This window comes from Oncorhynchus keta, chromosome 32 (genome assembly GCF_023373465.1).
Source record: "Oncorhynchus keta strain PuntledgeMale-10-30-2019 chromosome 32, Oket_V2, whole genome shotgun sequence".
NCBI classification, from domain to species: Eukaryota; Metazoa; Chordata; class Actinopteri; order Salmoniformes; family Salmonidae; genus Oncorhynchus; species Oncorhynchus keta.
In genome coordinates, this window is record NC_068452.1 from 35,073,196 (window position 1) to 35,099,034 (window position 25,839).

Consider the following 25,839-nt stretch of genomic DNA (forward strand, 5'->3'; position numbering starts at 1 on the left):
TGCTGGTCATTTATGAACATTTGAACATCTTGGCCATGTTCTATTATAATCTCCACCTGGCACAGCCAGAAGAGGACTGGCCACCCTGTATAGCCTGGTTCCTCTCTAGGTTTCTTCCTAGGTTTTGGCCTTTCTGGGGAGTTTTTTCCAGCCACCATACAGCACTTTGAGATATCAGCTGATGTAAGAAGGGCTATATAAATACATTTGATTTGGGTACATAGGGGAGGGAGTAGGGTCGTGTCAATTGAATTTCTACCTGAAACGTTTTGGAAGTGCACGCGTCTTGAAGCGTTGTTCGAGCACTACGTGCTTGTTGCTTGCCAATCCTAGCTTTACTGTTGTTCTACACAGCGAATCATCGTTTAGAACAGAAAAACCACCCGCCCCATTTCCTTCCGACATTTTGGTAGCTTTGTGAAATTTACTGGCGGGTGGTTTTTGAAATAGTTGTTTTGAACAAAACTAGTCAGAGGAATATTCCAGATAACAGTAAATACTAAAAAATTAATGGCACTTAAAAAAATAATAATACAATTTCTGTTGAAATGATTGGCTCATATAGCAGGCTATCATAACAATAAGATATCTACCTAGTCATTTCAAAAGTACACTAAAGCGTAGCTGTCAACCTGCAAAATCAGATGCATTTTTAAATGCAAAAAACGAATTTCTTCAGTGATATAATTTATCTTTGTGTACGCTGCGTGAGAACATTGCTTGCTATTTGCTACATTGAGGCCTGAAACCTTCCCCAGGAAAATTTGCTAGCCACTCTCAGCCAGAGTGTCTGTCACTCGCAGCAGGAGCCGCAATAATGGCGAAGGTTCAAGTACTAAATGTCGCTGTCCTCGATAACCCGAGTCGATTCGGAAACCCATTTCAATTCGAAATAACATTTGAGTGCATGGAAGACCTGCCAGAAGGTAAGTGTTGTGCTCACCTGTCGAATAATTACTTTGTTTATTCTCATCTAACGACTTATGGCGAGCTTGCTAACGTCAGCTCGCTAGCTAAATCTCAAGACGACGCGGGGCTAGTTTGCTAAATCTGACGATTTGCTAACGTTACCTCGCTAGCTAAATTGTCCGTTTGAATTTGAAGTAGCTAGCCTAGTTGAGAATCTCGCTAGTTAGTTAGCTCTGAGATTATCAACTAGGCTAGCTACTTCATGTTCAAACTGGCAATTTAGTTAGCGAGCTAACGTTAGCAAACGTGCCATAAATCGTCAGATGAGAATTAACAAAGTAATTATTCGACATGTGGCAAACAATGGTTAATTAATCACTTATGTCTACTGAACAAAGAGGTGTCTCGTTAAAAAAAGTGTATATAATATCACAAAGTACAGTGCGATATATATATATATATATAAATCGCATTGTACGTTGTGATATTGCTTAGCTACACGATGGCGTTAGTTAGTTGGCTACTTTGCCTATAGCTGGCTAGTTTAGCCAGAATGGTGTCCAACTTTTGTTTTTGTATTTTGTTGGCTGCGGCGGGGAATTCTGACGGAGGAACACGCATTGACATGTCCACTTGCCTTTCGCGTTATCTACCCACACAATCAAATAAATTCACAGGTGTCATTGATAGCATCATTCTGACCAGAGCAGTCTTTACAGTCCAGCAATTTCCTTGCTTTCTCCAAAATTTCGAACCGAGTTTGTGGGTCCGGAAGACAGTGATTTGATACTTTTTTTGTGTTGCAGATCTTGAGTGGAAGATCATATATGTGGGTTCAGCAGAGAGTGAAGAGTATGACCAGACCCTTGACTCTGTTTTGGTTGGCCCAGTACCAGCCGGGAGGCACATGTTTGTGTTCCAGGTGAGTTGAGTTTTTATTTTTTTTATAGATGGCAGTAACTAACAATGTTATTTCAGCAGTAGTCTGGCTGCAGCTTTCCTTGCCCCTCTTCATTTCTCTCTCTCCCAGTGGGCCTGCTCTGACTTGGGGCCAAGGCCAGGCCACTGGTACTTTTAAGATAAATTTACATAACAATGGCCAACTGTGAACATGGGTTAACACCTTCACGAAGCAACTGATTTGATGATGCAGAGGTGGTTGATTCTGTCCTTAGTGACAGCGCGAGCGATGGAAACCTTTCCCAAACAATAACACTGAGCTTATAACATAATCACTAGCGACACACTGGTGCTGTATTGGAGAAATCAGATATAGAAACTACACCCTCCCCCTTTACCCCTCTCTTCTCCTGCCATCCTCCTTGCACCTCATCTACTGTATGTTATCCTTCAACAGGCGGATGCCCCAAACACGGGTCTGATTCCAGAAAGTGATGCTGTCGGCGTAACTGTGGCGCTAATCACCTGTACATACCGCGGACAGGAGTTCATTCGTATCGGCTACTACGTCAACAACGAGTACACCGACCCTGAGCTGCGGGAAAACCCACCCATAAAACCTGACTATGGACAGGTAAAGGAGGAAACTCAATGGGTGTGCTTAACTGTGTTTCCTTCCAGGAAGATGTTCAAGTTTTATTAGTCGTATGTATAGGATACATAATGTATACACTGTCCAACGAAATGCTTACTTGCACTTTACTTGTTCTCTCCCATCTGCCCTTGTTCACTACCATTCACAGATCTGACAGGACTATTACATTAATATTGAGTAAACTAGGTGGAGCTATTGCTTACACCTACCAATTTCTATCAGATCTATGAAGGCAATGAATGATGGCAGAGGAGAGGGGACAACTTTTTGGAACAAAATTAAACCTTTGCGTTGTGGAAGGGCGAAATATCCATGAATACATTGGTCTTAAAGTGCAAACTCCGCTCACTCATCAGGGGCACGTGTGCCACAGTACTGCTCAGGCTTTAGTATAATGTAAAAATGGAACATGTCTTACTGCAAATATAAGGACATCTACTGAATAATTTCCCTCTTGATGCTGTTTGTTTTCCAGCTCCAGAGAAATATTTTGGCTTCAAACCCACGTGTAACAAGATTCCATATCAACTGGGAAGGGTGTGCAGAAAGGATGGAAGACTCAGAGAATGTGGATCCTGCCCCCAACTCTATGCTGCCCCCATCTTGCCTTCCGGGCAAGGCCCCACCCATAGGGTTGCTACCTGACAACTCTATGGACTGCTTGTAGAGGGAAAAATACATATACACATAATCTTCGATCAACCCAAGCACTATAAGCAGAAGAATGGACATGGACATTCTGACTTGGATGTACAGCCAGCTTTGCCTTACAGCTGCCCTTATTTCCCAGAAACTGTCAACAACACACTCCCACCTTGGACTACAGTGTCTTGCAACCAAGACAATCTTTCTGGAGTAATCTTTATTATCTATTGGAAGTTTTTCACTTTCGTGTATATAACATGGTGAAAAAAAGTTGTAAAACTAATTTATCCCTTCATTTTTAATACTATCAACAGGGCAACAGCTGAAGTATCCAAGTTTCCATAGATGGTTAGCAGCTAATTGGCAGAAATACTGATTCACACCAACTAGTCAGCTGTTAATTATGTGATGTAAATACCAACAGAGGTTTATGACACTAGTGAAGCAAAATGGAGGAAGAAATGACTCAAGTTGCAGGAAGGAAAATTGTTTCAGTGGTAATGGTCCTTATAGCATTTGAGTTACACTTTCCCTGTTGGTGTTTTGGGAGACTTTTGGATGGGTGGGGGGTGCTAATAATGGTATGTACATATGTTTATTTTCCTGTGTGCCATTTTGTTTTTGAAATAAATATCTTTTTGTTATGTGACGTGTGTGATTGTCCCTGACAAGCTTTGAGATGTGATGAAAATGGCAGATGTTGGAACTCTAGGAGAATCACCTTTTTTCAACTTTGAAAATAACGAGTGGGGCTTCCTTGACTTTTTGTTACATTCATAAATATCTGTAGTGAAGTATGCTCACCTGTAGTGCACATTTTGAAATTGGTAGCCTGGCTTGCTTGTTGCCATGCAATTTGAATTACAGCTGTGTTCAAGACAAAATTGTGAAAATGTTAACATGCAAATCTCCCCTTTTCACTGAATCATGTTCTCTTGTCATTGACTTCAGAGTTCATTGAATGTAATTGTAAACCTTTAGTGAACGGTTGGATGAAAAAACATGCATGTATGGACGTTTGCAATTATGGTCAGCTGTGAAATGTATGGCTGTCATTTTCTGCATAGGAGATAATGGCAAAAGCGGTATGTGAATGTGGGCTGTCTGGTGGTAAAATCTGATATCTAGGACGATTCATGCAATATGAAATATAACTAAATGACACTGGTTTCCTTACCAGTCATACTAACGTTTACATTTTGTCCAATTGAGCTGTTTTAAGATGCATGTAATTCGCTCTGGATAAAAGCGTCGATCTGCTAAATTACTCAATATAAATGTACATTTACCGATATAATTTGGAATGTAATCAAGTGGTTTAGTCCGAGATAATCCATATTTATTTTAGATATTCTGAAAATGTAGTCTCCGCGTGCGTTAAATTCTAACCAACTTTCTAAAAATAGCCCGTCTTGACGTCACACAACCAATCACGGATTAGTCGGGCGGGAGGGGTCGGTATAGGCCAGTTTGCTACAGGCCTTGCATTTCGATAATACTTTATTATGCACGAATAAGACGAACTTTTGGAAGCGGTGAATCACACCTGCATTTCTCGACCATTGAGTTAACCAAAATCAGCAAAGAAAAACCAACGATTTGGCAAACAAGAAGAAAATAATAGATGACGTTATTAGCTGGTTTGAGAAGGCGGGCTAAAAAGACAAATTTGACAGATACCAATAGACAAATCACAACATCACAACGATTGGATTTACTGATGCATATCCAATCAACAGTTGTCTCGTACTGTCTGTCACATAAGTATTGGCCAATGAGGTATTTTCAGGGGGTGGATCTCTGAAGCAAGAGTTCGTCTCTCTGTAGTCTGAGGATTAATGGAGGGCTGTTGATTTTGGCAAGTAAACCACAGCTGATCGGATCTGAAACCTGAGAAATCATCGGACCTGAGCTCCAGGAAAGGGAGGGGCTGCTATCGATTTGCAATAATAATTACTTGGAAAAGTGGATATATAAGGTTTTTGTGTCGGAATACATTGGAAAGTAAAGGGCCTTTAGTGGGGTCTGTAAGTGACTGACTGATAGATAGATAGTTAGCTAGGAAGGCGACGATAGCGAGCGAGCGAGCCAGCCAGCCAGGCGCGCCGAACCGGTTCGACGTTCTTGATTGTACCAGGTAGAGCTAAGCAACATTCGCAATAGAATTCAAGGGAAAACCGGCTAGCTAGCTAGGTTGTTGGCTAGCCATTGGCTGGCCAGCTAGCTAGCCTCTGCAGCTAGCTAGTTTACCCCCCCCAACCCCGGATAAAGGAAAAGTAGTAGCGGAGTACAATTGACTGTTGCCTAGTTAGCCATGATAACAGCCAGCTAGTAGCCAGCTTCCTCAAATAAAGAACTCAAAAGGCTCCTGAAAACTCAAAAGTAACCCAGATCCAAGGGATCCCTATCGGCCTGCAATCATGGGCAACGCGCCCACCGCCAAGAAGGGCAACGAGATGGAAAGTGGTGAGTTTACTTTGCTTCCTACTAGTAACTTAGTATTACTAGCTGCTTGACAACTAACAGTAACTAAGGTTTGTTACATGTCTGCATTGCTACACGGGAGGGATGAAAGTAATATCCAATATGCATTCAAGACCCTCTTGTGGCCTAGTCATTACATGTATGTATTCTCTCCCATCTCCATCCTTGTAAGCTTGTATGGTCAATTGTACGCGCCCCAGACCCCCCTTTTCACTTTGGACTCTTGTTGATAAGATTGTGCGCTTATATATTATTATATAGCTATTGAATATTGACAAAGGTAAAGCCTTTTATCTTGAATTTCCAAAAGGTGAGTCTGGTTGTAGCCAGGAAACCCCCAAAACCAGACGGGCAACTTGACACACGCCCATGTCAGCCAATTACCACTACACATATCTATCTACCTACTGCATCCCATTTTCACAACAAATGCTAGGTCTAGGCTACCACCTGTCATACCTAGGGGTCATGTACAACCGTTAATAGTTCTCTGCAGGACTGTCAACTGAGTTTGATGTGAAACTCCAACTGAATTGACTACTAGTCAAAAGCCTTTTGCTAAAGCCTTTTGGGGGCCCTAAGTGCTAAAGCCTTTTGGGGGCCCTAAGTGCTAAAGCCTTTTGGGGGCCCTAAGTGCTAAAGCCTTTTGGGGGCTCTTAACTAAATTTTAAGTTATAAGAGTTAATTTCCTGTAGTTCTACACATTTTGTCATGGCATTGTAGAGAAACTGTTGCAGGTTTACGGTCGAGAGAAATGTTTTTAATATATGACTGAGAGTGACTAACAATCGATGGGTCGGTAATTCAACCATGATTACAACCAGTTTAGATAGTTAACCGCTAGGCTAATTTACAACCTAAAAAAATGATAACTTGCATAAGAGAAACTGCTGATGACCAACCACATTTTGCAATTGCACCTTGTGTATTCTACTATTGTGCTAAAGGCTACAGTTGCGACTTTCAAGGAGCGGGACACTAATCCGGACGCTTATGAGATATTCCGCTATGACCTCTGACGAGGCATCAAACAGGCAAAGCGTCAATACAGGACTAAAATCAAATCGTACTACGCTGGCTCTGATGCTCGTCGGATGTGGCAGAGCTTGCAAACTATCACAGATTACAAAGGGTAATTTAGCCACAAGTTGCCCAGTGTCACGAGTCTACCAGACCAGCTAAATGCCTTCTATGCTTGCTTTGAGGCAAACACCATTGAAACATGCATGAGAGCACCAGCAGTTCTGGATGACTGTGTGATCTAGCTCTCTGTAATACCAACGTTTCAAACAGACCACCATAGTCTCTGTACCCGAGAACGCCAAGGTAATCTATCGCCCCGCAGCACTCACATCTGTAGCCATGAAATGCTTTGAATGGCTTGGCGCACAGCAACACCATCCCAGACACCCTGGACCCACTTCAGTTCACATATTTCCCCAACAGATCCACAGATAACGCAATCTCTATTGCACTTCACACTGCCCTTTCCCACCTGGATAAGAGGAACACTTATGTGAGAATGCTTTTCATTGGCTACAGCTCATTGTTGAACATCAGAGTGCCCTCCAAGCTCATCACTAAGCACAGGAACCTGGGACTGAACAACTCTATCGGCAACTGGATCCTGGACTTCCTGATATACCCCCCCCCCCTCTCCCCAGATGGTGAGGTTAGACAACACCACACAAACCCTCTACACGGGGGCCCCTCTGTGTTGCGTGCTTACTACCATCCCGTACTCCCTGTTGACCCACGACTGTGGCCGTGCATGACTCCCAACATCTTCATTACGTTTTCTGATGAGACAATGGTGGTAGTAGACCTGATCGCAGTCAACGATGAGACCGCCGTTAGAGAGGTCAGTGGCCTGGCAGTGTGGTTCCAGGACAACAACCTCTCCCGTAGTGCCAGAAAGACAAAGGAGCTGATTGTGGACCACAGGAAACGAAGGGCCGAACACTCCCCCATCCACATCTGTAGTGGAGCAGGTCAAGCACTTCAAGTTCCTGGTGTCCACATCACTAAGGAATTAACATGGTCCACACTAGAGGTAGACCGATTAATCGGAATGGCCGATTTCAAGTTTTCATAACAATCGGAAATCTGTATTTTTGGGCGCCTATTTGCTTTTATTTCTTATACCTTTTTATTTAACTAGGCAAGTCAGTTAACACATTCTTATTTTCAATGACGGCCTAGGAACAGTGGGTTAACTGCCTCGTTCAGGGGCAGAACGACAGATTTTTACCTTGTCAGCTTAGGGGATCCAATCTTGCCACCTTACAGTTTACTAGTCCAACGCAATAACGACCTGCCTCTCTTTTGTTGCACTCCACAAGGAGACTGCCTGTTAGGCGATTGCAGTAAGCCAAGGTAAGTTGCTAGCTAGCATTAAACTTATCTTATAAAAAGCAATCAATCATAATCACAAGTTAACTACACATTGTTGATGATATTACTAGATATTATCTAGCGTGTCCTGCGTTTTATATATATATATATATGACTAAGCATACAAGTATCTGACTGAGCGGTGGTAGGCAGAAGCAGGCGCGTAAACATTCATTCAAACAGCACTTTCATGCGTTTTGCCAGCAGTTCTTCGTTGTGCGTCAAGCATTGCGCTGTTTATGACTTCAAGGGGCGGCAGCGTAGCCTAGTGGTTAGAGCGTTGGACTAGTAACCGGAAGGTTGCAAGTTCAAACCCCCGAGCTGACAAGGTACAAATCTGTCGTTCTGCCCCTGAACAGGCAGTTAACCCACTGTTCCCAGGCTGTCATTGAAAATAAGAATTTGTTCTTAACTGACTTGCCTGGTTAAATAAAGGTAAAATAAAAAAGCCTATCAACTCCCGAGATGAGGCTGGTGTAACCGAAGTGAAATGGCTGGCTAGTTAGCACGCGCTAATAGCGTTTCAAACGTCACTCGCTCTGAGCCTTGCAGTGGTTGTTTACCTTGCTCTGCATGGGTAACGCTGCTTCAAGGGTGGCCGTTGTCATTGTGTCCCTGGTTCGAGCCCAGGGAGGAGTGAGTAGAGGGACGGAAGCTATACTGTTACACTGGCAATACTAAAGTGCCTATAAGAACATCCAATAGTCAAAGGTATATGAAATACAAATGGTATAGAGGGAAATAGTCCTATAATTCCTATAATAACTACAACCTAAAACTTCTTATCTGGGAATATTGAAGACTCGTGTTCTGAGCAAGGAACTGAAACATTAGCTTTCGATTTAACCGGTATCGGCTTTTTTGGTCCTCCAATAATCGGTTGACCTCTAGTCCACACACACCACGTTGTTGAGAATCACAACAAAGCCTCTTCCCCCTACAGGAGGCAGAAAAGGTTTGACATGCGCCCTCAGATCCTAAAAAAGTTATACAGCAGCACCATTGAGAGCATATTGACTGACTGCATCACTGCTTAGTATGTTAACCCCTTGGCATCCAACCTCAAGGCGCTACAGAGGGTAGTGCGTATGGCCCAGTACATCACTGGGGCCGAGCTTCTGACATCAAGGCCCGCTATACCAGTTGCTGTCAGAAGGAGGCCGTAAATGGTCAGACTCCAGCCACCCAAGTCAGACTTCTCTCTGCTACTGCACAGCAAGCGGTACCGATGCACAAAGTCTGGAACCAACCGGACCCTGAACAGCTTCTACCCCCCCCTAAGCCACAACACTACTAAATAGTTAGTCCAGGTAGCTATTTGCTTATCTGCATTGACCCTCTTTGCACTAACTCTTTTGACTCATCTCACATGCTGCTACTGTTTATCTATCCTGTTGCCTAGTCACTTTTTATTTTACCTTTTAACTAGGCAAGTCCGTTTTAGAAAAATATCATTTACTATGACAGCCTAGGAACAGTGGGTTAAATGCCTTGTTCAGGGGCAGAACGACAGATTTTTACCTTGTCAGCTCGGGGATTCGTTCTAGCAACCTTTCAGTTACTGGCCCAGCACTCTTAACCACTAGGCTACCTGGCTACTTTACCCCTGCCTATATGTATACATATATATCTCAATTACCTTGTGCCCCAGCACATTGTCTCGGTATTGGTACCCCGTGTATATAGCCAAGTTATCCTTACTCATTGTGTATTTATTCCTTGTTGTTTTTGTCTATTTTTCACTGTATTGTTGGAAAGGGCCTGTAAGTAAGCATTTCACTTTTAAGGAGCCAGCATGCTTCTGTTCTGCTGGCGCCTAGCCGAACGAGGATGCTTGCATATTCCCTTAAGACCTTCGCTTGAATAATGAGCAATGTGGCAATTGTACTATTTGTCCTTTTTGAGACACCGTAGCCAGTATACACTTCCTCAATTATAATTAATCTAACTCAAGAATTCTGTCAAATGTTGACGTTTTTGCAGAGTTCTTAGTCACGCAATTTTACATCTAAGATGTGGTGCAGTGATATGTAATTAAAAAATGTGCATGAAAATGAGTTTATTTCGTTGAATGAAAAATACTTTATTGAAGAGTCCCTACTGTTGACCAATCACCAACGGGGCTGTGAACTCTGCTTGCTTCCAGAAAAAAAGTGTGGGGCCAAACAGTCGGAAAAACCTTCTCCGATGTTCAAAGACAACGTCGTCGTCATATATGGACAAACTCTTCCAAACTGTTTCGGCTGGGAAGCATGCAGACCCCTTTAGTCTACACCGTTTGTTTATGAAGCATGTGACAGAATCAAATGTTATAACGCTCAAATGTAAGTTCAGACTCTCTGAGTCCCTCCTCCCCAAAATATTATTTTAAAAAATTGTTTGGTGGAAATTGATCCAAGGGGTGGCCACAGGCTGCCAGTTGCCCTTCCCTGGTCTAGGTCAATCGGTGCCACTACAGAGGCACACCTGTCAGGTAGCAGGGGGAAGATCCTCTACTTTCAGTGTAAATCGCTATGTATAGGACATCCAAAAAGGATTTCAGGAGAAATAGTCAGCCTAGTTTGGAATAGAGGATAGACTGGTCCTTGTTATGTTCCTCTTTTTTTGGGACTTCAGTGTTTATCCCTGCCCCAGCCTATACAACTTTATGAAGCCAAACTTTGCCAGATGTCTGACTGTTTATTTATATAATGGATGTTACTCGGGGGAACCCCAATGTAAACACAGTAGTGGTCATCAGCCTTGAATCCCACACTGTACTTGACTGAAGGAGAGAGAGGAGGGTGTGGTGGGACACTGAAGGCACAGGGGCGGGGTCATATGATGCGGGTGGTGTGATCCTCTCCAGGCTAAACCGTGATGCTGAGGAGTCTCTTGAACATCATGTGATGAACAGCATTTAGAACAAGAACACTCTGTGTGCCCTCCTGCCCATCTCTGGGTCGCGGCTCCCTCTCAAGCTGCTCTGCACAGCTTTTAGCCGGTGCCATCCATTTGTTTCCCTGCTGCTTCCCTTTTCCTCCACTGTCTCTCTGCTTCCCTATACGTGGTGACTGTCTCTCCCTCATTGATATCCTGGTCTTTTTAACCCTCTGTAACTGAAGTCCTGGAGTGGCAGTCCCGGAGCAGGTTTGGAAAAACAGTGTTGTGTAGGCTATGCATCCATAACACTAGCTGTTATATTGGCGTGCGCTTGGTTGGAACGGGTGTCTGTGAAATGAGCCTCGGCTGCTTGTAGAGCATACATGTGAAGAGCGGACCAGCCTGGTAGCATTAACCCTTGTCTTTGGGTCTATGTCCCACTGAAACGAGGCCGCCCAGAGATCACTGCTCCACCGCCTCTCAGTTGTCTAAGCACACAGCTTTGTTTTTAATGGTATTGATGTTGTATTAATGGAGGGATTAGCGGTGAGCTGCACACTGCTAAGATCCGACCCCTGGGCGGGGGCAGAGGAGGTCCCAGGGCCGTCAGAGGTTTGTCCACATGCCATGCTTGACATCCTTATTGGCCTGGATGGCCTCGCTATGGGCCCGCCCTGATCCCCAGAGACAGGTGCAGACCGGGGGTTCAGACGCTTACGCCCACCACGGCAGGGCAGCTATTTTCAACTGGACAACCAGAGGAAAAGGACAACATGCAGCCCGCTCTGAGAGACGAGACTATATAGGACGGTGAGGCTTAAGGTCCGGTTCAGGTGGACCCTGTCTCTCAGCCCGGCCTGCCCTCTCTTCCCTGATACAGACAGACATAGCGGAGGCGTTGCTGTGGAGAGCTGAGCCAGGGCCCACAGGAAGGAGCAGGGTGGACAGTGTATGAGCTCAGGCAGGAAGTGGAGGAGCCTCTGGATTCATTGCTGCAGAGTGTCAGGCTTTGTCTCTACCTACATAACATGGCAGGACAGCTTCAAGTCTAGTCAGATATCCAACCTCCTATACAGAATCCTCTAAGGGTCAGTGGTGCTCCACTTGTCTCGAAGTTCAGGGCTCCTCTCTGAAGGACACTTTTTCCTTGCTAGTTGCTACAGGTCCTAGGCTGGTGCCATGTCGATGCTGCACAGGCTGGCGGGGAGGCTGTTCCTGCACGCTGGGCCCTGTCTGGGAAACACCAGCGGTGGGGAGGGCAGACACTGCCAGCCACAGGAGGAGCCAGAGGCCCACTGCTGGAGTGAGTGACTGACTGAACTGACTTGACTGGAGCAAGGGGGCGGAGCCTGTTCCCACGACACTCACGAGGGAGTGGAGTGATTGGTTGGAGTGGCTTGAGGGGGGCAGGGGTCCGTACACACAATCGCACTGTTTTCCAGTTCTCTTGTCGATTCTGTGCTCTCTGTGTGCGTTTTACTATACTTGTGAGTACCAAAAGTTCTCACAAATGCTAAACCAACTAAAATTCTGAAGTGTGGACATTTTGCTGATTCTCACTTGTAAAAAGGCAATGTTGGGGTTAGTTAGGTTTAGGGAAAATAGGATTTGGAATGTGAATAAAAAAAATTGTCCCCAAAAAGTTGTCACGTATAGTAAGACATAGCTGTGTGTGTTGTGCAGGATGACTATGCTTTGGTTCGGGTTCTACGGAAGTAGACTCAATTTGATTAGCTTTGGTTTTTGGCTAGGTTAGTTGTTTTTGTACTAATGTTGTGTGGCCAACACACACGAAACTCTTTTTGATTCAGCATCTCGTGTTTTGTTCTGTTGCCTGGTGTTGGCTGCGTCACAAAGTTCCAGGGAAGCCGTTTGTCTGTCTCCCGGGAAACCTGTCGGTGTGTCTGTCCAGCGGGGTTCCCTCTGTGTTCCTGGCCACATGTGTCTGTCTCGGGGACAAGATGTCTGACTCACCCAAGCTTCCTTCAATCTGGCTTTGCATATCTGAACATGTCATTCCAGTGTTGTCTACAGTCCCTCTGTGTGGGTACTGCTCAGTAGTCAGTCCCTCTATATGAAATGACATGCATTTGGCCCTGTGACGCTACACTGTCAAGGTGGAGCTTTCACTGTGGCTATAAATGTGTGGGTGGCTGGCGGGGTGGTTTACACTGGCTTGCGTAACAGGGCCAGGCTGGTATTTGTATAGCACAGCACTTCTTGACTCTTTTTAAAGGCACTTTGTTCTTCTGGGCATGCTCAGATACTCTTGTAAGAATGCCCAGTCACTCTCACCTCTTGTAACTCCAAGTGCTGACTGAACCTAAGTACCTGACAGTACAGTGTCCAGAGAAGCAAACCACGAGGACTGTAAGGACTGAGGTCTGTGAAGTGGCTGGGTTGTGGACTTATCGCTCATTTCCTCTGGACTCTCTCACACACCCAACGGATGTCTCTCTGCATCCTCGTTCTCTTTCGCTTCCTCTCTCACCATCTCCCCTCGCACTTCACTATATATATCCCCCCCCCACAACAGTGTGGCTTTCTGTATCCCCCACGTCTCTGTCCAGCTCCACTCGTCCACTGTGTAATGTGTTGCCTGCGGGCTGTGTGCTCTATAAATTAGGTCTGATGTGGACTGGATGTGGTTTGGCGGGCTCCAGAGTGAAATCTCGGTCAGCGCGCCCTAATCTAACCCCCTGTGCCTGCGTCACAGGGTCCCAGGGGAGAGATGGGATTGATCGGGACATCGATCCTGGACGCAGGGGCACAGTGGTGTGTTGCATTGGGCACTAGAGGGGATGCGTTTTAGCTGTGGTTGGATTGTGACTGCTGTGGTTTCTTTAGAAAAGCTCTTTCGAAAACATCGTCCTGCTGTGGCATCTCACATGGGTACTTACATAGACCCAGGAGGTTTTCCTGATCACATGATCTGAGCAGAAAAACCCCTTGGTTTACTGATGGGTTGTGTTGATGAGAGTAATATTGATGGTGCCAGGAATTCAGGTTGATCTCCTGGTTTGACAGAGCAGAGGACTGTCATGACTTTTTCCATAGGAGAGATCCTCTCTGAGCTTCATAAATATAACCCCTGGCTGTGGTGACGCCCCTCCCCCTGGTGACCAGGCCCCTGCTGTGTGTTTAAAGGATAGGGAGCAGGAGGTAGAACTGTGTGCAGAATAAATAGATACAAACGGAGCACAGGTCCAATTGATCTATGTGAGTTGTTGTAACGAGAGCAGAGCACTGTGGGCTTTATTTGGCTCTGGACTACCAGGGGCTCTGGCTGCTGAATGAGCTCTGCTCTTTGCCAGGACACAAGACAGACAGATGAAACTGGAAAGTGAATGTAGAAGGTGAGAGAAGAAACCAAGGAAGTTGGAAGGTTGTCTGTGTTTCTGGACGTAATGGGAGAAGGGGCGATGAGCCAACCACTGTGAGGAAGAAGAGGCAGGTCACGACGTAGAAGGGCAGAGCTGATGTCAGGCTCAGACAGCCACAGGAAGAGCTCCAGGAGGCATGGTAGCAGGAAGAGGGAGTCTGGGTCCACCTCTGGCTCCGGGGCTGCAGAGGCTGCGGTTGCAGCACCAGAGATGCCCATAGTGATCCCTGACGGTAAGGGAGGGTGGCAGTGGAGAGGAAGGCTAGGAATCATCTTCCACCCGTCAGATGGTATTCGTGGCAGCCAAGCCTCACAAATCTAACAAAGTCTGCACTAGATCAAGTCAATTCCACTTGGGCCATTGTTGGTTTAACTTTTGAGCTGTTTGATAGCTAGATGTAACTTCCCTCCTTAGTTGTGGTTGTAGGCCTACAGTATGGAAGGAGTGTCCTCTATGGGAGACTGTTGGGGTTTACTTAGCTGGGAATAAAGGAACAAACTGACTGAGAAATGTACTCTCCCAGGAGACCAGTCTGCTTTTCTTCTCAATGGCTCTGGCATGGGAGCAACATGGTTGTAGTCATGTTTATATGAACTTTGGTCAGTGATGCTCTCTGGTGTTCCTCTTCTGTTGGAGTTCTCCAGAGAGAGCTGCTAGAGGGGTGGGTAAGTGTGTGTTTCTAGCCCCTTTGTGAATGGAGAAAAGCAGAACCACTGAGGAGATATTAGTGCTGATCACAAGGGTCTGTATGGCTTTGAGGTTTTGACTGTTAGTGATGCTCCAGAGGTTTTGTATCATTTCATCCAGTTGTTTTCACGAGCCAAAATGGTTCCCCAACAATTGTGTACAACGTCATCCATTTTGTATGATGTGTTACGAATTCCAATTCTTACAATATATTACGAATTAAGTGTTTATACTATGAAAGGTACAAGCACGCAGCTCGCCAGAACAAACATTTTTATGGAATGCAAGGATTGTGGCGTTCTCCAGATTACAGATGGTGTATTAGGCTATCCATGTGTGAGCCATAAATTTACACCGAAGATTTTCGAGATCTGTTTAATCTCTTAATGTAAAGAAAATTGCATACTGGTTTAAGAGGGTGACCGATTTTAAATGTTCAGCTTTCCTCTGACAAACCCATCGATTTACTGTAGTGTACGTATTCTCCCCTCAGCCCTCTGTATCCTATAGTAGTATTAATAGTACTGCTTACTAGTAGCAGCCTGCCAGCCACTGTCCCCAGTGTTGAGTGGTAGTGATGTAAACTTACTAGTAGCAGCCTGCCAGCCACTGTCCCCAGTGTTGAGTGGTAGTGATGTAAACTTACTAGTAGCAGCCTGCCAGCCACTGTCCCCAGTGTTGAGTGGTAGTGATGTAAACGTACTAGTAGCAGCCTGCCAGCCACTGTCCCCAGTGTTGAGTGGTAGTGATGTAAACTTACTAGTAGCAGCCTGCCAGCCACTGTCCCCAGTGTTGAGTGGTAGTGATGTAAACTTACTAGTAGCAGCCTGCCAGCCACTGTCCCCAGTGTTGAGTGGTAGTGATGTAAACGTACTAGTAGCAGCCTGCCAGCCACTGTCCCCAGTGTTGAGTGGTAGTGATGTAAACTTACTAGTAGCAGCCTGCCAGCCACTGTCCCCAGTGTTGAGTGGTAGTGATGTAAACGTACTAGTAGCAGCCTGCCAGCCACTGTCCCCAGTGTTGAGTGGTAGTGATGTAAACGTACTAGTAGCAGCCTGCCAGCCACTGTCCCCAGTGTTGAGTGGTAGTGATGTAAACTTACTAGTAGCAGCCTGCCAGCCACTGTCCCCAGTGTTGAGTGGTAGTGATGTAAACGTACTAGTAGCAGCCTGCCAGCCACTGTCCCCAGTGTTGAGTGGTAGTGATGTAAACGTACTAGTAGCAGCCTGCCAGCCACTGTCCCCAGTGTTGAGTGGTAGTGATGTAAACGTACTAGTAGCAGCCTGCCAGCCACTGTCCCCAGTGTTGAGTGGTAGTGATGTAAACTTACTAGTAGCAGCCTGCCAGCCAGCCAGCCAGCCAGCCAGTGTTGAGTGGTAGTGATGTAAACTTACTAGTAGCAGACAGCCAGCCAGCCAGTGTTGAGTGGTAGTGATGTAAACGTACTAGTAGCAGCCAGCCACTGTCCTCAGTGTTGAGGCATAGATAGATATGCGCAGGGATTAATGAGGAAGGGCTGGTATCTACATGTTCCCACAAAGCACAGTGATCAGCCCAATAAAGATAAGAGGAAGAGATGTGCTGCACTTCTGCATGTGATGCCGTGTCTGTGTGCATTAGAGCTAGAGTGTGTGACTGTATAAAGGTTATGATAAGTCACTTTGGAGTGGATAACATCTCTCACACATTCACTGGCACAGAGACCATAATGTGTTCACACACAATACATTCACATAGACTGTCTGTATCGATTGGCTCTCAGCTCTGTTCTGACATGGCTGGAGGAGTAAGTATTAGATAACATGAGCTCAGTTGATTTGGCTTCAACATCAGTGGAAATAATCCCTGTCTGTGTGGCCAGAGAGGGAGATGGGCAGCCTTGGGCTGGGCTACACCTGGGATATACTTGTGCCACCGGTAAGGTACACACGACTCATTCTATCACACGCTCAAGTTCATCTCCAAAATATCACTATTTAGCCTTACAGAGAAGTTTTTATATTATAGCACTGGTCAATGGTCATAGACGTGAACCTCTGCTGAACTGTATCACAACATCCTCGTTCTCATCTAAATGTGTCTGATGGAATCAGTGTGTCGTGAAGTAGGGTAGGTGCTAAATCATCTGTTTGCTCCGTTACAGTGAAGGAGTTTCTTGCCAAAGCCAAAGAGGATTTCCTCAAGAAATGGGAGAATCCAGCACAGGTGAGTTAGGAAAGAGGAAAGTGTGGGAATGAATGACAGGCCTGCACACGCTCAAAGACCCCAGCATACCAGCCCAGCCCAGTGTCAGTCACGCCTGGGTGAGAGAAGGGAAGTGGGCCCTCTGCTGGATCTAACTAGAATGACATTTGTTGGAACTTCATTTTTTTATGTTTTGGGGCATACACTATAAATGAGCCTGGTCTACATAGAATGATATCTTTACTGATTATGTGCAGCATTTAGCATAACACTTTCCCTACTTTTTATTTTAGCTTAACACATTTAATTTGCTATTGTAGTAATGTAAGAATGACTCATACCTTTGCTGCAATATGTGCACTGGCAGGACTAACCGTTGCCTGACACATTGTACTTTTTGAATGTCTCAGAATCTGTATCACATCCTGCTTTTGCCTGTTTTTTTGACAGGACCGTGTGAAGTTTGATGGGTAGTTTGAGTCCAGTGTTGCTACTCAACCTGACTCTGGCACCCTGATAGGCACTCTGGCCGGTGTTGGGCTTGTTTCCCTGTTCTAACTGACATGCTCTCCTCTCCAGAACACCGCGGCCTTGGATGGCTTTGACCGGCTGAAGACCCTGGGCACGGGCTCGTTTGGTCGAGTCATGCTGGTCAAGCACAAAGAGTCGGGCCAGCATTTTGCCATGAAGATACTTGACAAACAGAAGGTATGATAATGTGATTTCATTCAAATTCAGTTAGTGAATTGACTCCAAGTCCTCTTTTACAGTACATGTAGATATTTTTATATTAATAAATTAAATGTATATTAATCTCATGAGTTGATTTATGTGAAATGGATCTGACCCCCCCCAACCCTGGTGCTGTTACTGTCTCTCAGCCCATTAGTCAGGCTCTCCTTGCTTAACAAGGTGTCCTGGTTTGTTCCCCTCAGGTGGTGAAGCTGAAGCAGATAGAACACACACTGAATGAGAAACGCATCCTGCAGGCCGTCAGCTTCCCCTTCCTGGTGCGGTTGGAGCACTCTTTCAAGGTACTGCTGGACGCGCGTGGGTGCATGCGTTCCTGTGTGTGTGTGTCATGGTTACCATTAGCTGGTAATAGCCAACTTTTGGCTGCGTTATTTTCTTTTTGTATTTTCTTTTTTAAGGTGCGAAGTAAAATTGGCACTGGCCCATGGTCCGGGAGAAGGAAAAAAAATACCCATTGCAAATATATATTTTTGCCTATTCATTGATGGACGTACCAGTTGATGTAAATATGTTTGACCGATTATCGGTATGTGTTAATTTGCATCGTTTTGTGGAATTAAATTGGCACGTGTGTGTATTCATTATGTCTCTTATCACAAGTGCACAGCATACCGATACAGAACCTTTGAGAGGAAAATCTGTCATACAGAGCTTTTATAAGCCCAATCATTGTGCAATAATTCTAAATTGTGTGTTAAAAATAGTTAATGGGCCATGATTAAAAATAACTCATATTTTTGTTAACTGGTAATTGAAGTGTGCTTCCTGTTCACCATTCAAATGCATAGGCAACAAAGGCAGGCTTCAGCAGTGCGTTTAAATTGTAGTTTGCATTTTGAGAACCTACAGCTACTTTATTATTTGAAATGTTTTAGTACATATTATGAGGCATGTTTTACCTTGCTTCAAAGTAGCCTAGGCAAAATCCAACCATATCCGTGGAGGCAGTTATTTAATAAAGACTTCCATATAGCATTGAAACCAGTATACTATTTCTCTCATGATCTATTGGTTTTCAGCTAGCCTTTTTATTTGGGCTCCGTCCCAAATGCCCGTTCTGGTTCATGAATTTGGGCCTATTGATGCATTGCTGCGTTAATAATGTTAATAGTTGATCAACATTTTTAAAGCTGAAGCCTTCTGATCTGAATTTGCATCACATTCACTGGTTTATGAATTTTTATGTCCCACAGACGCCAGGCCTACTGGTTATATGAATTTGGGCTCTATCGTCCCACAACTGTAGACGAGCCTACTGGTTATATGAATTTGGGCTCTATCGTCCCACAACTGTAGCCGGGCCTACTGGTTATATGAATTTGGGCTCTATCGTCCCACAACTGTAGACAGGCCTACTGGTTATATGAATTTGGGCTCTATCGTCCCACAACTGTAGACAGGCCTACTGGTTATATGAATTTGGGCTCTATCGTCCCACAACTGTCGCCGGGCCTACTGGTTATATGAATTTGGGCTCTATCGTCCCACAACTGTCGCCAGGCCTACTGGTTATATGAATTTGGGCTCTATCGTCCCACAACTGTCGCCAGGCCTACTGGTTATATGAAATTTGGGCTCTATTGTCCCACAACTGTAGACAGGCCTACTGGTTATATGAAATTTGGGCTCTATCGTCCCACAACTGTCGCCAGGCCTACTGGTTATATGAATTTGGGCTCTATCGTCATAACTGTAGACGGGCCTACTGGTTATATGAATTTGGGCTCTATCGTCCCACAACTGTAGCCAGGCCTACTGGTTATATGAATTTGGGCTCTATCGTCCCACAACTGTAGACAGGCCTACTGGTTATATGAATTTGGGCTCTATCGTCCCACAACTGTCGCCGGGCCTACTGGTTATATGAATTTGGGCTCTATCGTCCCACAACTGTAGACGGGCCTACTGGTTATATGAATTTGGGCTCTATCGTCCCACAACTGTCGCCAGGCCTACTGGTTATATGAAATTTGGGCTCTATTGTCCCACAACTGTAGACAGGCCTACTGGTTATATGAAATTTGGGCTCTATCGTCCCACAACTGTCGCCAGGCCTACTGGTTATATGAATTTGGGCTCTATCGTCATAACTGTAGACGGGCCTACTGGTTATATGAATTTGGGCTCTATCGTCCCACAACTGTAGCCAGGCCTACTGGTTATATGAATTTGGGCTCTATCGTCCCACAACTGTAGACGGGCCTACTGGTTATATGAATTTGGGCTCTATCGTCCCACAACTGTCGCAGTTTATTTGGGCTTTTTCTTTCTCGACAAGCTGACCAATAGAGTAGGCCAACGTTTCTACTATGGGGGATAGTAGATTGACATGGGCTCATAGGGGGCGTGTCCAAAAGGCTAGGGGAAGCTAAGCTCTCCCAAAGTAAATTGAGTTAAATTGCCAAAATGATTATAGCCTAATTGGCCTACTCCTGTCTATACAGAAATAAATAAATGCAATCATTCAAATGAGGCTACTAAAGCATGAATTGGCCACAGAGGAACATTAGCTTCCCCTAGCCTTAAAAAAATAATAAGTTGTGGATTGTTTTAAATTGCATTGCCTGCAGTCAGAAGGAAAGGCAGCGTGCGCAATTTGGGTTGCCACTGTCATTGAAAAGTAGAGGCCCATCTAGGCATATTGCAATATTTCCAAACTCAATTGTGGGGAAAACACAGTTTGGGAAGCATATGGCTATTTCTGTAAAGGGAATACAATGAAAAGACTCAACTGTCTTTTAGTTATCAAAATTCAACTTAGGTTTACTGTTTATCTTATTGGCAACAGTGGAGAGCATCGGCCAGATCACCGGTGACTGTGCACTGCTCATATTCACTCTATCATTGTTGGGTCAGTGCCACTTAAGTTTATTTTTTTTGGACAATCATTTCCTCCTCCAGTTTAGATTGCCCTCCTATTTGTCTCTCCTTCTCATAGGCCTATTCTATGGACAATGTTGTTTTTATTGATCTGTTTGTCAATGGCAGCAGAGTAGGCTACCCTGTCATTTGTGGTGTTAAAGATTCTGCTAATGTCTCCAGTCACACAAGGTGTAGTAGAATTGAATGAGATGTGTTTTTCCCATGCAAAGAAAGAAGGGTGTCTGCTGTAGCCCAGGCATCTACGCTATATGCACACAGCCATTCATACAACTCTTTATACAAACATTTGATTGAGTTGTATTGTTAGTCTAAATTATGACTATCCAATATGCTCATCACATTACAAATAGCCTACTATCTTACATAAGTCTGCAAATGGGATGATGCATGGAATGTTTTATTATAAAGGGGCAATTTGTTATGGTGAATATGTGCTTCCCCAAAGTTTAAACTCACGCTCCGCCTGTGCATAGCCTAGTGGTTTTACTATTTGTTACTGGTCTTGTTGGCTGAGGGAAAGTACACGTGGACAGTTATTCTAACATCTTCAAAGTGTGCAGTAAGGGGACACGTCATTGCATCCTGGGCTTGCGTGCTCTGTTATGATTAATTACCATAATCTAAATGTGATTCCTGTCATTCTGAGCACCGTGGATGGACCCACTAATCAGGTTACGCTCCCAATGCGAATGTGTCTGGTCAATTTTAAATGTGGTCAAATGTCCGGCGCCACATTTTCCTAACGGAACATACTTCCACGTTTGTGTGTGAAGGTGAGGTTCACAACTCAACTGTGTGAAATATTTCTCTCTGTAGGACAACACTAACCTGTATATGGTGATGGAGTATGTCCCTGGCGGTGAGATGTTCTCACATTTAAGGAGAATTGGCAGGTTCAGGTGAGTCTGTTTACTGGTCTCCTACTGTTGGAAATATAACCAAATACCTACAGTAGTTAACCCTCCCCATTTTCCATAGACCATGACTTTACAACAGCCTCCTAGTAAATATATGGTGGTGTCCACGTTACCCTCTGACCTCTCTCTCTCTCTGCCTGCAGTGAGCCCCACGCCCGCTTCTACGCCGCCCAAATTGTTCTGACCTTTGAATACCTTCACTCACTGGACCTCATCTACCGAGATCTGAAACCAGAGAACCTGCTCATTGATAACCAGGGATACATACAGGTGAGAACACACACAGTCAAATGGCTAGCTAGCTATACAGGTAGGACTAATGGAGAACAAGCATGGGTGTGCTGTACATACTACACATTAAATGCATTATACGTGCCCTGATTTCGTAGATGCTCTTAAATAAATAAACCTTCATACACAATTTAATTTAAATTCGGCCAAACTGAATGATAAGGAGGGTGAAGAGGTTGATTTTAATTTAAAAAGACAATAGTGTAATGTTGAGTTTTATGTCTTATCAGAAGCAAATCATTTAACTGTGCTCCTTGCTGGTTGATAACATTCTCTTTTACGTTTTACTTTGTAAAAGATGCCGTTATGGAACTGATTTATTTACTATAACTCTTATTACTAATGTATTGTAAGGGAAAGGAAAACCTGCTGTGTTGCAGTAGGTCTTTAGAAAAATGCCAAACATATCCTTGACTCTATCCAAGGAAGCAAACGATGCCAATCCACTAAATGGATGGAATGGGTGAGAATTGTGCAAGTTAGGCCTAACTGAATGATAAGGGTGAAGAAGTTAATTTAATCTAGAACAACAATGGTGTAATGAGTTTGTTATGCCTATATATCTGCATCGATGCCCATGTTAATAATTTGACAGTGCCTTGCAGATTGCTACAATTCTCTTTTACGTTTTACTTTGTGCTTATGTTTGCTACACCTTGGGGGTTGATCTGCGTCTGGTACATATGCTGAAGGGAATGCACGGCAACGGTCTCTAGCGGCTGCTGGTAGGCTGAAGTTCAAGTGTTAAAGGGATCACATGCTAGCTGATACCATAGACTTCCAGTGATTATGCTAAAGCTAGTTAACATTGGCTCGCAGGCCTCCCGGGTGGCGCAGTGGTTAAGGGCGCTGTACTGCAGCGCCAGCTGTGCCATCAGAGTCCCTGGGTTCGCACCCAGGCTCTGTCGTAACCGGCCGCGACCGGGAGGTCCGTGGGGCGACGCACAATTGGCCTAGCGTCGTCCGGGTTAGAGAGGGCTTGGTCGGTGGGGATGTCCTTGTCTCATCACGCACCAGCGACTCCTGTGGCGGGCCGGGCGCAGTGCGCGCTAACCAAGGTTGCCAGGTGCACGGTGACACACTCTGACACATTGGTGCGGCTGGCTTGTGGGTTGGATGTGCGCTGTGTTAAGAAGCAGTACGGCTGGTTGGGTTGTGTATCGGAGGACGCATGACTTTCAACCTTCGTCTCTTCCGAGCCCGTATGTAGCGATGAGACAAGATAGTAGCTACTACAACAATTGGATACCACGAAATTGGGGAGAAAAAGGGGTAAAATAAAATTTAAAATACACTGGCTCGCAAAACTACCTCTAACTTCCTTCATACAACAGCAACAGCTGTGCCACCAGAGACTCTGGGTTCGCACCCAGAAACATAAAAATGGTATCCACAAGTTCATCTGACTCTGGGGAAGTAGATAAAGGGCATCATTGCCAAAATCCTGGAAGTATAACTTTAAGCGACTGTCAGAACTGAACTGTTTGTCATTGCTGAGACATCTGTGTTCCTCCCAGGTAACAGATTTTGGTTTTGCAAAGCGAGTGAAGGGCCGGACCTGGACGCTGTGTGGCACTCCGGAGTACCTGGCCCCTGAAATCATCCTTAGCAAAGTGAGCGGTCACCACCAAACCCCCGGCCTGCGGTCACACCTCGTATCCATAACAACACTGGGGTTTTTACCATAACATAGGGGTCATTATCATGACACTGCAAAGATCATGTCACTACAGCCACTCACAAACAGCTCATGATTACAACCGCTGACTAGAGAAGAGCTTATGTATGACACGTTCCATTCTTCCTTTTTGTTCTTAGTTCTGCCTCTCCCTGGGAATGTAACACTCCTCTTTCTCTCTACCCCCCCCCAGGGTTATAATAAGGCGGTGGACTGGTGGGCTCTGGGCGTGCTGATTTATGAGATGGCTGCTGGCTATCCTCCCTTCTTTGCTGACCAGCCCATTCAGATCTATGAGAAGATTGTATCAGGGAAGGTGAGTACAGAGTACATCAGACAGAAACTCAGATTACACTCTTCCTTTAAGACCTGCTTTCAGTACCAGTCAGATAAGGCAGTTCATTGTCATTTACCTCCAAAGTAATTAGCTGTCTGTAGCCAGGTTTCCATCCAATTTGAAACAGATTTGCATGTGAGTGTTCTAAAATATGCCTAAAACAATATGCACATTTTCCCACCAGAGATAGAACCATCAAATAGACTTGTGGTGAATAAAAGGCTGTGCGTGATGACGTGCTGCACATAGTAACTTTTGAGGTCAATTTCCATGTTCCGAAATGGAAAGATCCATGTTAAATGGGTTTCCATCGAAATGATCAACTCTACTGATGGTTTCGTCACAAACTGTTGTTTATATAGCGAATGTGTCCATTCTGGTCTGGGCATGTGTGCTCTAGCCAACATCTCGCAGATACAGTGCAGGTAGGCTACCTATATTGTGAGATTATTATGGATTAGAGCAATATTATTTGGGGGTCAAATGGCAGCCAAGCATCGATCATCATGTCACCAGAATAAGACCCTCAATATTTATAGGAAAGGAGCATCAAGCTCATCACTTCTACTTTCACCACCCTGTGAAGTCCAGGACTTATTTAATCTGTAGCTTAATAAACTGCATGCTTTTCCGAGTCGAGGTGAGCGGCTCACACATACACACTGTATGATGGTCATTATATCAATATTTACTCATAAAGGTGTTTCCACTGCCATTTCTCACATTAATTTTAGAGACACAAAAAGATTCCAACATGGGCCTCCCGGGTGGCACGGTGGTTAAGGGCGCTGTACTGCAGCACCAGCTGTGCCACCAGAGACTCTGGGTTCGCACCCAGGCTCTGTCGTAACTGGCCGCGACCGGGAGGTCCGTGGGGCGACGCACAATTGGCCTAGCGTTGGCCTAGCGTCGTGCGGGTTAGGGAGGGTTTGGCCAGTAGAGAAATCCTTGTCTCATCGCGCACTAGCGACTCCTGTGGCGGGGCGGGCACAGTGCGCGCTAACCAAGGTTGCCAGGTGCACGGTGTTTCCTCCGACACATTGGTGTGGCTGGCTTCCGGGTTGGATGTGCGCTGTGTTAAGAAGCAGTGCGGCTGGTTGGGTTGTGTATTGGAGGACGCATGACTTTCAACCTCCGTCTCTCCCGAGACCGTACGGGAGTTGTAGCGATGAGACAAGATAGTAGCTACTACAACAATTGGACACCACGAAAAAGGGGTAAAAAAAAAAGATTCCAATATGTCTAACAAACATATTGTCTATTTGCATTTATAAAATTGTACTGGCATTTCCTGTTTCCATCATCCCGGTTGTGACTTTTTTTCATGTCAGGTAATTCATCTGCATTAAATGGTTGGATGGAAACTTTGTAATTGTCCTACTGTGCCTTTCCTGCTTTTGTTGCTATATTCACATTAGCATTACTCTCTTCTGACCCCTGACCTTGGTGTCTTCATACATACACAGCACTTTGTTAGGCTGAGTTCTAGCTCACTTCTCCTGACCGGTTTTCCAATCCCCTCTACATAGATCATCATGACTCCACAGCCCCACAGTAAATGTATTGTGGTGTCCACATGACCCACTGACCTCTCAGCAGTGAGCCACATACCTGTTAAAGAAGTTTCTCGTGAGCTGTTCCTAGATCTGAGCCCATCTAGCCCCAATCTTAACCTTAATCATTAGGGGGGAAAGACTAAACAGACCCTGTCAGAGTCTATGGGCAATCTCTGGTCTTCTGTAACTGAGTCATATTTGTTAGGGAAAATTAACATTTCTGTAACGGATGGCTAGACAGTTCCTCCCTCCTTTTTTTTCTGTTTTGGAAAGTTTTCTACTGAACACAACCTTGACGTGTCTCTGTCCCCAGGTGCGCTT

At 45.0% G+C, this 25,839-nt stretch overlaps 2 protein-coding genes across 2 annotated transcripts in view; both read left to right on the plus strand.

The window, feature by feature from the left end:
- The first annotated feature begins 308 nt into the window (after nucleotides 1-308).
- On the plus strand, nucleotides 309-4,302 carry LOC118374458 (histone chaperone asf1b-B). Its single transcript, XM_035760880.2, has 4 exons — nucleotides 309-926; nucleotides 1,716-1,831; nucleotides 2,267-2,443; nucleotides 2,940-4,302. The coding sequence occupies exons 1-4, from the start codon at nucleotides 818-820 to the stop codon at nucleotides 3,129-3,131; spliced, it is 594 nt and encodes a 197-aa protein (XP_035616773.1). The 5' UTR covers nucleotides 309-817; the 3' UTR covers nucleotides 3,132-4,302.
- A 309-nt stretch (nucleotides 4,303-4,611) lies between these two features.
- The window catches only part of prkacaa (protein kinase, cAMP-dependent, catalytic, alpha, genome duplicate a), a 24,389-nt gene continuing 3,161 nt past the window's right edge, over nucleotides 4,612-25,839 (plus strand). The window contains exons 1-9 of the mRNA XM_052491570.1: nucleotides 4,612-5,575; nucleotides 17,063-17,124; nucleotides 17,683-17,811; nucleotides 18,039-18,137; nucleotides 21,556-21,638; nucleotides 21,800-21,926; nucleotides 23,465-23,560; nucleotides 23,819-23,945; nucleotides 24,064-24,076. Coding sequence (XP_052347530.1) covers nucleotides 5,530-5,575; nucleotides 17,063-17,124; nucleotides 17,683-17,811; nucleotides 18,039-18,137; nucleotides 21,556-21,638; nucleotides 21,800-21,926; nucleotides 23,465-23,560; nucleotides 23,819-23,945; nucleotides 24,064-24,076 — 782 coding nt within the window. The 5' untranslated portion in view covers nucleotides 4,612-5,529. The remainder of the gene's footprint in view (nucleotides 5,576-17,062; nucleotides 17,125-17,682; nucleotides 17,812-18,038; nucleotides 18,138-21,555; nucleotides 21,639-21,799; nucleotides 21,927-23,464; nucleotides 23,561-23,818; nucleotides 23,946-24,063; nucleotides 24,077-25,839) is intronic.

Coding starts and splice junctions, on each gene's coding strand:
- LOC118374458 (XM_035760880.2), top strand. CDS start 818: ATGGCGAAGGTTCAAGTACTAAATGTCGCTGTCCTCGATAACCCGAGT. Junction 927..1,715: donor CATGGAAGACCTGCCAGAAG/GTAAGTGTTGTG, acceptor TTTGTGTTGCAG/ATCTTGAGTGGAAGATCATA. Junction 1,832..2,266: donor GGCACATGTTTGTGTTCCAG/GTGAGTTGAGTT, acceptor ATCCTTCAACAG/GCGGATGCCCCAAACACGGG.